The following is a 14260-nucleotide window of genomic DNA, read 5'->3' as shown; positions in this document are numbered from 1 at the left end:
TGCTATGTGTTTTAAGATTAAAAGATTAGGGAGCAGAAAATAATTTTAATCATTGCACTACTGTCACCTCTTTAACTTTTCAGACAAACGTTCTGACTGAATTGAGAAAATGGAAGCTTAGTGTGATTGAACATCACAAGCTTCAAATGAGGCAAGAAAAAGAGAAACATGCTGCACACGTGAGACAGTTGAGCAATGAGATGGAAAACATGAAGGAGTTGCTACGTACTTATGAAATATCTATTGGAAGGAAAGATGAGGTAGTAATTCAATTTCATAATTCAACAGTTACTGTCTTTTCTAAAAGTATCCACACTGAATTTTTGGGTGCATCTCTTATGTACTTAGATTGTATAGTAGAAGTATCAATGCTGCTAATTACGTTCTCCATACTTACAATGGAAACTTAACATGCTGCGTGTATATATTTTGCATTGTTTGATTCTTAAATCTAGGCTCTCTTGTTCCTTATTTATTTCACGAAGATCACACAGGCTTAGATGAATCCATTAGCTTTTACACTTTAAAAGCCTTTAATTTTTCAATGATTGGATTGGTTTTCTTTAATTTTAAATGGGCAGCAGTCTCCTAAATGTCTCTACTTTGGGGTTCTTGTGAATTGTACATTTGTAAGAATTCTTAAGATTGTACCTTTGGAGTCTCTTGAGTTAAGCTTTTCTGCTATCAGCAATATCAACAACTGCAAAATTAACTGGAATTACGAGATGATATAAAGTTTTGGCAGCCCTATGATCACATAATGTAATTTAATCTTCTTATTGCAATCCTGATTTTTTTGAACTTGTACTTTAGGACACTTAATGGAATTTGGGTTTTAATTCCCATTTACCACCTTCTTTAAAAAAACATCCATTGAAGTAGTTAAAATACAGGGGAAGATGATGTTCTGTATCCATTTAGAAAACAGTCTAATCTTACAGACCAAGCAAATATAAATACTGTAACATTACAAAAACAGGATTAGTATAATATCATTTATCTAAATAAGTATGTGCAGAGCCATTGTTATTTCAGCATACATCATTCAAACATACCAGATTCTGTTGGATATCATTGTATGACACTTACGTTTAATGTGCCATAATTCTCGATGATACTTGGAAAGCAGTATTTTTTTTTCCTGCTACCAAAGAAATTGTTTCTTTGTTAAATTTTTTAGTTCTGTTTCTAAGAGAAATTGTTTTCAGTAGAAAATTATTGTTGCCACCACCCTAACGGGAGGTGTCAGTGCTTCCATGTATCACTGTATTTACCAGAACTGCTGTGTTCTGACAAGGGCATAAGACAATATCTATCAGCCTCACAAATATTACAAATACTGCGGATTCTTGTTTTCACTTTGTAAATCTCACCAACGCTTTTTAGTGGCAAAAATATACTAATTAACAAATGATGATTTAGGCTGAGACTTCTAGTGTGTATCAACAGTTGTTGGTGTTTTATATTAGTATATGACACTTGCAACAGAAGTAATTTATTGTATTCCTTTGCTTTCTATTTGCTTATTGATTAGTTGATATTTATGCAAATTTACTTCTAATTTTAGATGTATTTGTTGTTACTTATATAGCTGAGACTATTCAATTCTGGAACTGAAAAGTTAAGACGAGTCATATTTAAACAAAGTAGCTTATACTAGATTAAAGTATAGTATTAGGAAGAGCTCATTCTTAAAAATTTACAGGTGGATTATCTTTAAATTACTTTAAATACATCAGAGCAGCATTTATTTGTTTCTTGAATTTGAACATGTTAAACTAAGCTTTTGCCCAGTAATATTTCATTAAACATGCAGAAGATGGACTGAAACAAGTTGTGTGAAAGTCTGTACTGAAGAAAATAGGAGATATTTATTATTTGCTAGATAACTTTGTTGATTTAAGGGTAGATTTTTAAGTATCGTTCATTTAATTGATATATGTTCAAAATGTATTGCATGTAACATATGCCATAGAATATATTAAGATATGTTAGTATATAACATCACAGAATATTGTTCTTCACAATTCTAATGCAGTAGTTAAAGTAACTTGACATCATTCCTGAAAGTCCCGAGATTGGTCACTGTTGGCCATTGAAGTTGCTCAGACATTAGTGGTGGCAGAGTCTAGCTGAAGAAGTCAGGCAAAAATAGAGAACTACTCAGTGATTTGTGTATTAAATTTGCATCACACCTGGACTAATTTCTAATCAGGGAACCTCAGCTGTTTCTGTATACTAATTAAAGCATATTTAGAGATTGGTGGTAAAAGTACTTAGTTGCATTCTCTGTCCAGTAGACCATCTTGCCTCTCAAATGGTTTGATTGCTGTAGGCCTATATGATACCTTTCATGAGAACTTTTAAAGAGAATAACAATTCTTAACCAGTTTTTTGTAGTTCTTAGCAACTCTTTACCTTGTTTATTATGTTCAGATGGTTGAACAAGCTTTCTGCAGATAAATAATTTCTTTACACTTCAATTAATTAATAATGCACTAAAACAAACTTAATATAAACGTTCCTGATTGACCAAAATTGTCTTTGAAATAAGTGATTCTTCTGACCTTGTGCTACAATGACATTTAATTATGAGGAAGTAGCACAGAAGCCTGCAGATATAGGATGAAATAACAGTTCAGCTGAACTTTTCCTTAAACTATACAGTAGAAGTGTTTAAGTGACACATTCTGAGTGTTGAAGCCACAGGAATTTTACTTCTGATTTTAATTCTGATTATTGTTTCCTGCATGCTAGAGTAAGGAGAAGATTCAGTAGAAAGCATCTGTAAAAAGCAAATACTTTAAGTGAAAAATAACTGATGCATAAAGTATATTCTGTTTGACCTTACAAAGATCATAGCTATTAAAAAATGTTAACTAATATTTTTGCAGGTAATTAATAACTTGACCCAAGCATTAGAGAGGCAAAAGGAGAGAATAGAGTTGATGAGAAGGTTTTCAGTGTGGCGAATTCAACATGTTAAAACCAAACAAGAGGTATGTGCGCAAAATAAAAATGCAATGAGAATGAAACCTCTGAACTCAAAAGGGTCAGAGTTGCTGCAGTTCCTGTTACAGTTTGAAGAAATGACAGTGTCTTTATTTTGATGTTTGACAATGTCAATTCTAAAAAGAACCCTGCTGTCAGAATACTCTCAGGGCGGGGCAGGGAGGGAAATCAAACCTATGTTTGTCTTGGATTGCTCCAATTACTGTGATCAGCTCACAGCAAATGAGCTCACAACAAATACAGTATCTGCGTTTTGAAGTAGGTGTCGAGGGAATCTGTATCTAAATTTCAAACAAATTTGAACAAAATAATTTGAACAGTGATGTGATACAATATCATTTTGGGAGGAAAAGCCACTTCCACAATAAAACTTCTGCTGCCCTCTTTTCTCATGTTGCCAAAACCTGAAGTAGCTAAGAGCTAGCTGCACACAAAATGTTGGGTATTGTGCCAGGCATCTAACAATAAACAGTCTACTCAGTGAAGTATGATGGAAAAGAAGAATCCCATATCAAGACTGCAAACCTTTCCCATTTCAAGCTGTTAAAAAGGAGAAGCCAGATTCCTGTGTAGACTCAGGTGTGTTGACTCTATCCAAAACTGCTGACTTGCAGAGAAGAATAGCCTTTGCTTTTTCCCTTCCCTCCCATCTTAGAATTTACTAATAATTTGGAGTCTTGTTTTTACTCGGCTCTTTTTATTTTTCCTAATTAATTTCTGAAAAACTAATGCAATGCTGAAATACATAGTTTGGTGACTATTTTGAAATAGAGTAGAATAATAGAACTGTCTTAAAGGCCTTTTTAAAGCATCTTGAATTCTAAATTTATTACAAATGTAGGTATTTTATGCTAATCATCTGCAATCTTTGTGTCTGAAGGTTTTACATGGTTCCTGCAGTGAATCAAAATGTGCCACATACCCTAACTGCTTCAAACATTCATGGTTACACCATATACGTGAGGTGGTTGTTTAAGTGTCATTAATCTAAGAGTGAAAACACTGGATTTTTAACCTAGGAGTTCACAAATATGCTTTCTCATACCGAGCCATAGTAATGTTCTGTGACACGTGCAGGAAGAAACATTGGGCTGCTGATGCTATGTTTGTATACCACTTCACTACAGCATGTGTAACTCATTTAGGCGTTCCTACTGTCATCTGTGTAATAAGTTGTAAAACAATCATCCACACTCTCTTCAATACTTAAATTTTTAAGAAACCTGAACTTGCATGTCTTGTTGTTATATTTGCTTCCTAAGGAATATTCAAATAGAATAGCAGACAGACAATTCCGGACAGGTTTGATGAAGAAAGTATGGGCAGCATGGCGCACTCTTAGTGAAGAAAAATGGAAAGAAAAAGTAGCAAAAGCCTGTCAGTTAAGGGCAGAAGATGTCTGTGTTCAGCTCACCAATGATTACGAAGCCAAAATTGCCGAGGTAAAATAAGGTTCCTGTCTTTCATTCTTTCTCTCCTTCACTTCCCCACCCCCTATCCCTCCAAAGTATCTCTTTCTCAGCAGACTTGTAAAACACGAGGGCTTCCCAGCAAAACAGAGCTCCCAAGTACACAAGAAGATCTGAGGAGATCTAAGATCTCCACTGGTTTCTAGATGGGAATCTTTTTTTTCCTGCATCTGATACAAAATGTTGCTAATCTGCATGCACAGGTGAAGTAAATAGGACTCTTCCTGAAATGAGACAAATCTCTATTTGCCCAACAATAGGGAACATTTGTGGTGTTTGTGTACTAAGAGCACACTGTTAATATTGACTATCCGTTTTGAGGTCTTACTGAAGAAGACAATGGAAATAGAAGAACATTATTGCTATGAATGATCATGATGAGTACAATATTTTTTCCTTCAATAGCTGTTCTCTTAAAGGCTGAATTTAAGTTTAGTTTTGCGTTCAACTTGCCAAATAAGCTTGTTAAAGAATTTTCAGAGCTTAAGTTGAAGTTATCAACATACGAATTGATACACAGTAAATAAAGTTTTAAAAGATATATTGTAAAGACACTCTATTTTAACAAGACATTAAACCTAGAATTTCAACAGGCTTACCAATGTGGTTTACCAGCAAAAAAAAACCAGTAAGCCGTGAGTTTCAAAGGTAACTTGGTGTGTCTTTTCTCAGCATTTTTAGTTTTTTACAGTAGGTAGGAAAGAGTTTGCTGATGACAATTCACCCTATGCTTCAATAGTTTTCTGGGAACACTTATTCCTCTGTTGAGCCCAATCCATGTTCCTGCGGAAGTCTAGCTTGTGCCAGATGTCTAAAGACAAAAACTTGTCAGATAAATTTCTGCTTAGCTGGTTAGGTAGCTCTGACAATTCTTTTGAATTCATTCTTGTCCTTGGTTTGCTCTAGTACAAATGTGCGGTGGTACAAAGAAATGACAAGTAGCTGCACACCTCTGGTGAACCAGACGTTTTGAAGTGAAAATGCATTATCTTTGTAAACATAGGAAGTGACTTTTGAAGCTAATTGAGGAGTATGTTCATAGTTTGAATATGTTTGTAGTTTGCATTCAGAAGTACAGGAGGCTGTTTCCTTATTCTCGCAGCTAACTGCTACTTTGGAACAGACAAAAGCTGAGGTTCTGCGACTGCACAGTGAAAGAGAACAGTATGAAGACACCATGAAGAAAGCTTTTATGCGTGGTGTGTGTGCTTTGAATCTGGAAGCAATGACCATGTTTCAGGGCAAGGACAGCAGGACAGAACCTGGTCAGTATAAAAAGCAGCTCTAACCTGGTAGTCTGTGTGGGGTTTTCTTGGCTTTCTTGGTTTGGGGGTTTTTGTTTGTTTTGAATGATTCTCCCCCTCTCTTTTTTTTTTTTTTTTTTAATTTAATATGAGGACTTGTGGCGATACAGAGTTTATCAAATACTGCTTTACAAAGTCCTGTTGAATAAGTTGAGAATATTCTGATGCTGAATTTTGTACTGCTGTAGTTGGAAGATGGAACATGTTCTCTTCATCCCACCTTGCTGGGAGGGTGGTAACCTGCAGCTGAAGGCAGAACAAGGAAGATGGGGATGGTGAACTTCTTAAGTTGCTGTGGAAGATTACCCAGCATTTTGTCAGCACCCTGATTATGGGGAAGTGAGGGGGAAATCCTGGAAAACCCACCTCTACTCAGTGTGCAATGAGTCGTCTTTTTTAATCTTGCCTTTTAAGGCTAAAAGGGCAAGTAAGTCTCTCAGGTTCTGTATTTAGTTGGAGTTCTGTGCCAGAACAGGAAACACCAGTCTAATTATATCAGCAGCACACTCATAAAACTTGTGCAGCTACACAGGTAAGAGCTGCCCACCCTTACTGACGTAATGAAATAACCCCATTGGGGTGAGACTGTCTATAGCTGTAGGAGCATAATCATGCTGGTGCAGCAGTCTACATTAAAGAGAAAACAGCTGTGCCAGCAGGAGTGGCACAGCTGTACAGGTGGCTTAACAACCAGCTGTACTGGCGCAGTTGTTAATGGCCTTAGGAAAGTAACTTCAGCTGCTAAACTTAACAATCTTATACGAGAAGTTTCTGAAATACTTCAGAGTAATTCTTCCCCAAAAATGTAGGTAGGAAGAGGAGATAAAAACCTGAAGAAGGTGTAAGAGGTGTAAGATGGTACTTACCGGAGCAGCTGTCTGAGCCTGTTAAACATACATGGTATTTGTGCAGTTACTTAGGAAATTAGAATATGACATTGGCTAAGTGCGGTAGCTGTGTGCAAGTGAAAATATGATCGGTATTTGGGGAAGGTGAAAAATGAATGACGTCTTCAAGATACTGAGTTTGGAAATAAAGTTATAGAGCATTGCCCAACTACTTTTTATTTTTCACTGTGTTATAAATTAAGAAGTACTGTCTCCTGAGGCTTTATCTTATATTTGTTTGTTTATTGTTTTCCAAAAATACACAACAGACAATGGGTGTACCTAATACTGTTGGGTAACCGAGTGGTGTGAAATAGGTATGCATTGTTTCTGTAAACTTGCAAAGAGGAGGGTAGGTAGGTAGGAAGTGAAGAAAACCGAGCTGTAGAGCTGCTGTAACCAACCACTGGGACTCACGGACCAATGTTTTTGCTTGATTGTTACCATGAGACAGGAGCTTATACACTACACGGGCACAGTTCCTAGAGATTTGGCTACGCTGGACAACTGGGGTGGCAGTACCTAACTTTTTGGGTGTCCAGCATCATGCTTTTTTAATTTTCTGTGGTCGGTGTAGTCCTCATCAGGCTTCATAACGTCTCATATTCTCTGTTGCTCTTGGTCCCATGCTCGCCATCTTCTTCCACTGCCTCTCATACCACCTTCTCCCCTGCCCCAGGCACACTATTTCTGGCTACAGCCAGGTGGTGCATTTCAGGAAGTGAATTACATAATAATTTAATATGGTTGTACAACTGCTTATTACCATTCTTCCTCAGGTGTAACAGAACAGCAATCAGGACATCAGAGGACTTCAAACGTCAGATTAGATGCTTATTGTGATTTGTTCTAGTCTTGTAATCTCTAGAACTTCGTGTGCCAGTCGGTCAGCGACTACATGTTTATAGGAACACTGCAGTGCCTCCTACTGTCATTGGGAATAAAAGCAGAATTTGACCTTTTTACAGATTTACAAAGTTATTATAATGTACATTTAATCATTTAGTGTGTATACGATGTACAGATAACATACTTTAATAACCTACATTATAATCTGTATTATAGTGTGCATGTATCACAAGCTTAATGGGTCTGTAACATTTGTAGCCAATGCTGATGGTCTAAAATCTATCTGGCTGATTTACTAACACATGGTTGGTTGTTTTTTAACAACTATTATTATATTAACATTATTTTTAACCTCTTTATGTATTTAAAGGAACATTGAAGCCACAAGAATTCGTAACTTTACTTTAAAAAACCTAACACTGCTTTTCTAAGTAACATACATCAGATCTGATTGGTATGTAACTATGCATTGGTCCTGTCTGTGCTGAAGCTTAATGTGTGTGTACACACATACGTATGTACAGAATGCATATTTCTGGCACTCTTGAAATCTTTGAGTAAATGCACCGACTTGAACTACCTTCCTTGTATTTTCCCTGCATGCTTCAAGAGAAAAAACAACAAGCTACCACATGGTGTCTCTCTAGTCCCTGGAATGAGCTAAGTTCCCTTGTCCTGGAACTGCTACCATCTGCTTCAGAAATAGGGACATAAATAAGAATATGTCTCTGCTTCCTTTAAGGAAGTTTGTATTCAAAAGGAAAAGGCTGAAACTGCTTGGAAAAGATACTGGGCTTTAGTCTGCAGATGTGACATCCCCAGGCTGTCTGCATAGCAAGACAAAAAAATCCTGGATGGATTTTGCACAAGCTCAGGCTTACCCAGCTTATGCAGGGGTGATGAGAGCTGTAGGGCACCTGGAGATCATCCCAGCCCTACAGCCAGGATGTGGCCAGTGTCCAGCTATTGTACATGGAGAGGAGGTGCTGCTGAGCGTGATCTGTGTCTTTGAAATCGCAGTACGTTCTCAAGAAAGTTAAAATAACATTTTACGTTATTGACAGTGAGCCCCCTTAAGGATCTTACACCCTTGCAGAGGTCCAGTATGGCATTTCTGTGTTTTGCTGCTCTCCACCTGAACTGGATCTTGTCCCGTAGAGTAAAAGCAGCTCTTGCACAGTGGAGTTACTATTGTCAAGCAGTACAGAGAACCTCAGTTCTTTGCACTACAAGTATGTGACAAGTGCCACAGGGATTTTGAGACATAACACAGAAACAAGCCCCTTGGAAAATATTATTTCCAAGTATCTGAAAAGAAGGGTCAAGTACAGGAATGTTTATGTGTGTATATATATTTTTATATATATATATGTGTGTACACAAACATACCCCCTATAAAGAACAGGCAGATCCTTTCAATTAGACTATACAGAAATCCCAAAGGAATAATAAAGCTGTTACTGTGCTTATCTCTTTTTTTTTTTTTCCCCTTAGGGTTTGCTAGATTATGTGCTGATCCCATTACTTTGTGTTTCTAATAATAGATGTAGGAAGTAGGAGAAATGATAACAGTACCATTGTTGCAGGAAGGCTACCTCCTTCGCAATACAATCCTCCATCACCACCACCTCCACCAGCAACTACTCTTCAGCTGGAAGACATGGTAAGCACGTAGCTGGAACAGAACTGTGTTTGCTGGTGACAAAAATGAACTTCATTTGTTGGAGCTTTATAAAAATAAATGCCGTAGCCCGTGAATTGAAGAAATTTTAAGACAGTCTAAGTGTAAAAAGAAACCTATGGACGTGTTCAGACTGCATGGTGTAAGTGAAGTGACTGAGGCACAGCTGCTGTGTCTCACTATGCTTTCATTAAGCTCTGCTTTTTACTTTAGTGAAAATGTGTTAAACTAATGAAGAAAAGGTCAGTATAAGAAGAGTTTTCTCTCTAAGATTCTTTCTGGAAGAAAAGCTGTTAGAAGGTTTTTGGGTTTAAAAAAACAAAACAAAAAAAAAAAACAAACCCTGAGCTTAATATAGTCTGAAAAGAAGAAAGCTGGCTCGGTTGTGTCAACTTAGCCAGATTATTGCCTGGTACCTTGGATGTTCTGCACCTGCCCTAGAGTCATCCTGAAGACATTGCCACTGTAAACCAGTTTCACACTAGAGTACAGGTTACAACAGGGGAGCTGTGCTTGCCGCTGTCCTGATTTTCCATTCTGATACTATCAAATGTTATTCATATGTTTCTACAATTTTTAAACAAGTATTTTTAAATTAGCCAGAGAACAGTAAAACTAGACATAAAATATCTGCAAAGAAGGTACATTTAGAAGGGTAATTGGAATAGTCTAAAGAAGAGTATCTATCTGAAGAGTAAAACTGTTTTCTAGAAAGTTTTCTCATTCTTTGTAAATTCTGGTTTTATTCACAGTTTTCTAGCCACCTGGGTCACGCAAGCACTTACCAGACCAGGCTAGATTCTGACTCTCCAGTAATTGTCACTAGCACAACTACAGCATCTGGTGTGGTGTCAACTCAGAAACTGGTAACATGATAAAATTAACTTTCTTTTTTTTATTTTAAGGCATAATTATAACAAATATTAGTTTGGGTGTCATTATTTCCATGTTTTTCAGAGCAAAACAAGTATGTAGTTGAGGAAACTGCCATAGAGTTTACATCACAGTGTGAAGACACTAGCTTCAAATGCTCATTAATGTTACAGAAACCCATTTATGTTAGGAAAAATTTTAAATTGTTTTTGCAGGGGGAGGGGGAGGTGTGACAAAATGAAGAACAGAGGAGTGCACGTACACTTAACGTGTAGCGCAACAGGAACAATTGGTGTTTCACTTGGTAACATTTTGTTCTGGAAAGAATATGCTTTGCCTTAGCATCCTGCTGTTTGAAATGTCTCTCTCATCCCCTCTGCTGTATTTGTTACTAAACTGGCCTTTTACTTTTCTCCGCTGTCTTCTGCATTGCTCTCCTTTCTTTTTCCCATCTGATACAGTTTGCTACCAGCTGTCAGAAAAAGATTCAGCATTTTACTGCATGGAAGCTTTTTTGTATCTGCTCTGTCATTGCTAGAAAGACTTTCCAGGGTGACAGAAGTGCCTGCAGCTGTCACTCAAGTATGCAGCCAGTGAGCAAAACTAAGCTATCCATGCTGCTTGATTTTTTGTTAAATTAGCCATACTCCCTTCAGGATAGAAGTCGCTTGCTTGAAATGCTGTCTCATCTTTATGTGGAAAAAGGTGGAATAAACTAGATTGCAACTAGATGGAGCCAGTTCAGTCCTGTATAACATAACTGGATTACCTGCAACATTCCATGTTCCGCTTAGGCACAGGGCTGACATATCTAAGCAGACATATCTAAACCACTGTAAATACTATGTTTAGAACTTTTTACCAACTAATATTTAATTTATTTGTAGCCCACGGCAAAAGTAATAACATCTGCTCAACAGAAAGCAGGAAGAACAATCACTGCTCGAATCACAGGCCGAGCTGATATGGGACAAAAACCCAGAATTTGTGGTAGTTTAGCAGTGATGGGAGTTGTTCCACCCGTGAGTTCTGTCATTGTTGAAAAACATCATCCAGTCACTCAGGTAAGTCAGAGTTAAGTTTGTAACAGTATTCTTACTACAGCACATCTGGTAGTAGTTTAAAGAAAAACAGCCATCGTGAAGAGGTATTACACAAGGCTCAGTCTTGAGGCCTGTTTAAAATAACAGTACTGTCTTTGGGCTGGGTAGAAAGTGCTAGTGAGGAGAGAAAGTAAATATTGCCGCTTCAATCTATTTGTCTTGTTTCTGTAGTAATTATTTCATAGGTATAGTAGTCTTGGCTGTCTCTCTCTTGGCCAGCTCTTCCGTAAGTCTTCCTCTTAAGAGAAGCTGGTACAGCAGTGTTTGGTGTCATCACTGTGCAACCACAGTTTAAAGACAAGCTTCATGGTGTATAGCAGGAATAGTGACTGAACCAGAGGTGGCAGAGATATAAATTAGCCTGACAGGCTGAGGGTAGCAAATTATTGGGGTTGGGGAAAGTAAAACCCTTGTCCAGAGGCAATTAATTTCATCAAGCCTGCTGCCTGTTGTATTTTGAGTCCTAGTCCCCCCGTTCATCCTGAAGAAAATACTGAAGGAAGTGCATTAATAAGGTATGAAAGCAACATACAAGAAGACTGTAAACAGTGACCTACATGGTCTAAAAGTGTAGCAATTGTCTAGACCAGTCTGAGCAAAAAATGGTTGTAACTGGAGGTGTATGGGACAGTTGAAGATTTTTTTTTTTTTATTAATTTTTTCCCCACTCTTTTAACCTGTAAAGTAGGATCTGAGTTTGCGCTATCTGAAAGTCCAGTTTCTCTTCAGAGATACTGCTGGAACAAGCAGACCTACATCAGGTCCTTTAATTTGAGCTGGAGTTACTGGTAGCTGTCTGTGTGAGGAATTTCTGCTTTCACTCATTTCCTGTGGTGAGTCAGAGCCCTGTGACAGGCTGCACATAGCTTTCAAGAATTTGGGCTCCTAAGCAGAAATTCATATTTAAATTGTATGTCCTTAGGGGGTTAGAGGTTTGGTGTGGAAATTCTTTCATTAAGACAGATTTCTTAATGAAATTTCTTTCTTTCATAAGACAATTTCTGGATTCAGATTGTGTGACTAGCATGACAAATAAAGTACCTGAACTACTGTACAAAAAAAACTGACTTCGGAAAATAATAAATGTGACAGTCCCAGAGATATATTCCATATACTCTTTCTGCAAATAAAAGCCTAAGTGGAAGTTGATCAGATTGAAGTATTTCTTTTGAATTAATTTGACAGGGGAGAGAGTTTACCTTGATTAAAAGCAGAATGACTACTGTTTATGGCGGTAAGGTGGCTAGGTTTTGGGAAGAAAAATTCATTGTTAAATAAATGCAAACCTTTTCCTTTTAGAGACCAGGGACTTTTCAGAGATTTCCTCGTAGCAAATACTGAACTTCAAAAGGAAAGCTGGCATGATTAAGTTAGCACTACAGGGGAAAACTCCGAACAGTTTGTAAAAAAAACAAAAACAAACAAAAAAAAAAACAAACAAAAAAACCCAAAAACAAACCAAGCAAACCAACTTTGCAATAAGCTTGAGGTGATAAAAGCTCAGGGTACCCAGTTAACTGGAAGTTTAGCACTTTATATTCTGAAAAGTATATTACAGATAAGGAAGGAAAAAAATTACTGTCATTGTCTTAAAGTAACCAAGGTTTGGGGTTTGTTTGTTGGAGAAGTGTATTTCAGTTCAGATTGCAAATCTTTCTGTTTAAGCTATAGCTCACTTAGAGCTATTTTAATGGGGATTTTTTTTTTTTAACTGTTAAGCGTTTTGATGTATCTGGTTACTTTTCAGCAAACTGTATCCCAAGCAACTGCTGCTAAATATCCTCGAACTGTGCTCCATTCTTCTGGTTCTACCACTGTGAGACCTGCAGGACAAGCTGGGCGAATGCTCCAGGGCCAAACTGATACCAGTGTTCAGTCAATAAAAGTTGTTGACTGAGTGAATATTTTTCTCACCAGTGGGGTTTTTATCAAAGTACAACTTAAACTTCTTCCCAGTCTTTTCGGGTTTGATGTAGCAAGGCCTAAAGTATGTATCATGCTTTAACCCTTTTCTAAAAAAAGACTTTTTTTAAAGTAAAAGTGCTTTTATAGTAAACAGCAGGAGGGGAAAAAAGAATTTGAAATCTTATTCTACCTCCAAACCATTTGAGAACTGATTAAGATAAACACTTTTTATTTAAGGAGTCTTTTACACACTTCTAAATAAAGGATAGAATGTGATTTATTTTTTTTTTCTGAGTCAGTTTGTCTTGTCCCAGTGTTACATCTACTTTCAAGTTAAAATTACATTTATTTTTGATACATATGCTTTCGGTTGCTTATGCCAACTAGGTGTAGTTGACATGCATTTTAATTATATCCTATAACAGCATTCTTAAATGAAGAATAACAGGGTGGTATCCTTCACACTCAGGGTGTGACTTAAGCCAGCTAAGGTACTGAGTCCATCAAATTGTTAAACATTCTCATTTTCTAAGCTAATCTTGCATACCTATCAGCATCTTAAGAATTTGTGATCTTAGATCCCTAATTCCAAAACCTGAGGATTTAGCAGTCTGTTCTTCATGTTCCTGTGATGATCAGCAGCCCTGTCAAAACAGGTTGCACATAAGAGGGCAGTTGGGGATAAGACTTCAGACTAAGAATCAGATCATCAACTTTTTAGTACAAACAATAATATTGATTGCAGGAGAATGCTAGCTCTGTAGAGACAGACAAGACAATTCAATTCTTGCATTACATGATAAAATTGTTGCCGTTTTGTTACAGAGAAGACTACGTGAAATATATTTAGTATATGAAATATATTTAGACATGAAATTTATTTAGTAGTGAGAAAACCTTTAAAAATATTCAGCAAGACACTACCAAATATTAATTCAAGACATGAACAAGAAATAGGTAAATAATTGCTAGATGTGTTTATTAAAGAGCAAATGCTCTGTTCTGAGTATGTATATAAGGTAATGCCTTGATACAAAATTCTGCAGCCACACGTTATTTTAGACATGAAATTTTTGTGCATTTTCACTACATAAATCAAATGCTGAAGAAAAAGACTTGTCCTAATCCTAACACTGATTAAACAAGAGAAAGGACCTGTTCAGACAGGAACACTATA

General features: G+C 36.9%; 1 protein-coding gene across 2 annotated transcripts in view; it reads left to right on the top strand.

Moving 5' to 3' along the window:
• The window catches only part of POC5 (POC5 centriolar protein), a 28477-nt gene extending 15114 nt beyond the window's left edge, over positions 1 to 13363 (top strand). The window contains exons 5-12 of one of the 2 annotated variants that reach the window (XM_056324903.1): positions 84 to 260; positions 2895 to 2999; positions 4275 to 4454; positions 5584 to 5746; positions 9108 to 9184; positions 9955 to 10068; positions 10963 to 11139; positions 12926 to 13363. In XM_056324903.1, the coding sequence (XP_056180878.1) occupies positions 84 to 260; positions 2895 to 2999; positions 4275 to 4454; positions 5584 to 5746; positions 9108 to 9184; positions 9955 to 10068; positions 10963 to 11139; positions 12926 to 13075 (1143 nt within the window). In that variant the 3' untranslated portion in view covers positions 13076 to 13363. Of the gene's footprint in view, positions 1 to 83; positions 261 to 2894; positions 3000 to 4274; positions 4455 to 5583; positions 5747 to 9065; positions 9185 to 9954; positions 10069 to 10962; positions 11140 to 12925 lie in introns of both variants that reach the window. The other variant, XM_056324902.1, reaches the window with a different exon arrangement.
• Positions 13364 to 14260: the final 897 nt, after the last annotated feature.

Source organism: Falco biarmicus, chromosome Z (assembly GCF_023638135.1).
Source record: "Falco biarmicus isolate bFalBia1 chromosome Z, bFalBia1.pri, whole genome shotgun sequence".
Taxonomy (NCBI): domain Eukaryota; kingdom Metazoa; phylum Chordata; class Aves; order Falconiformes; family Falconidae; genus Falco; species Falco biarmicus.
This window is presented reverse-complemented; position numbering and strand designations above follow the sequence as displayed.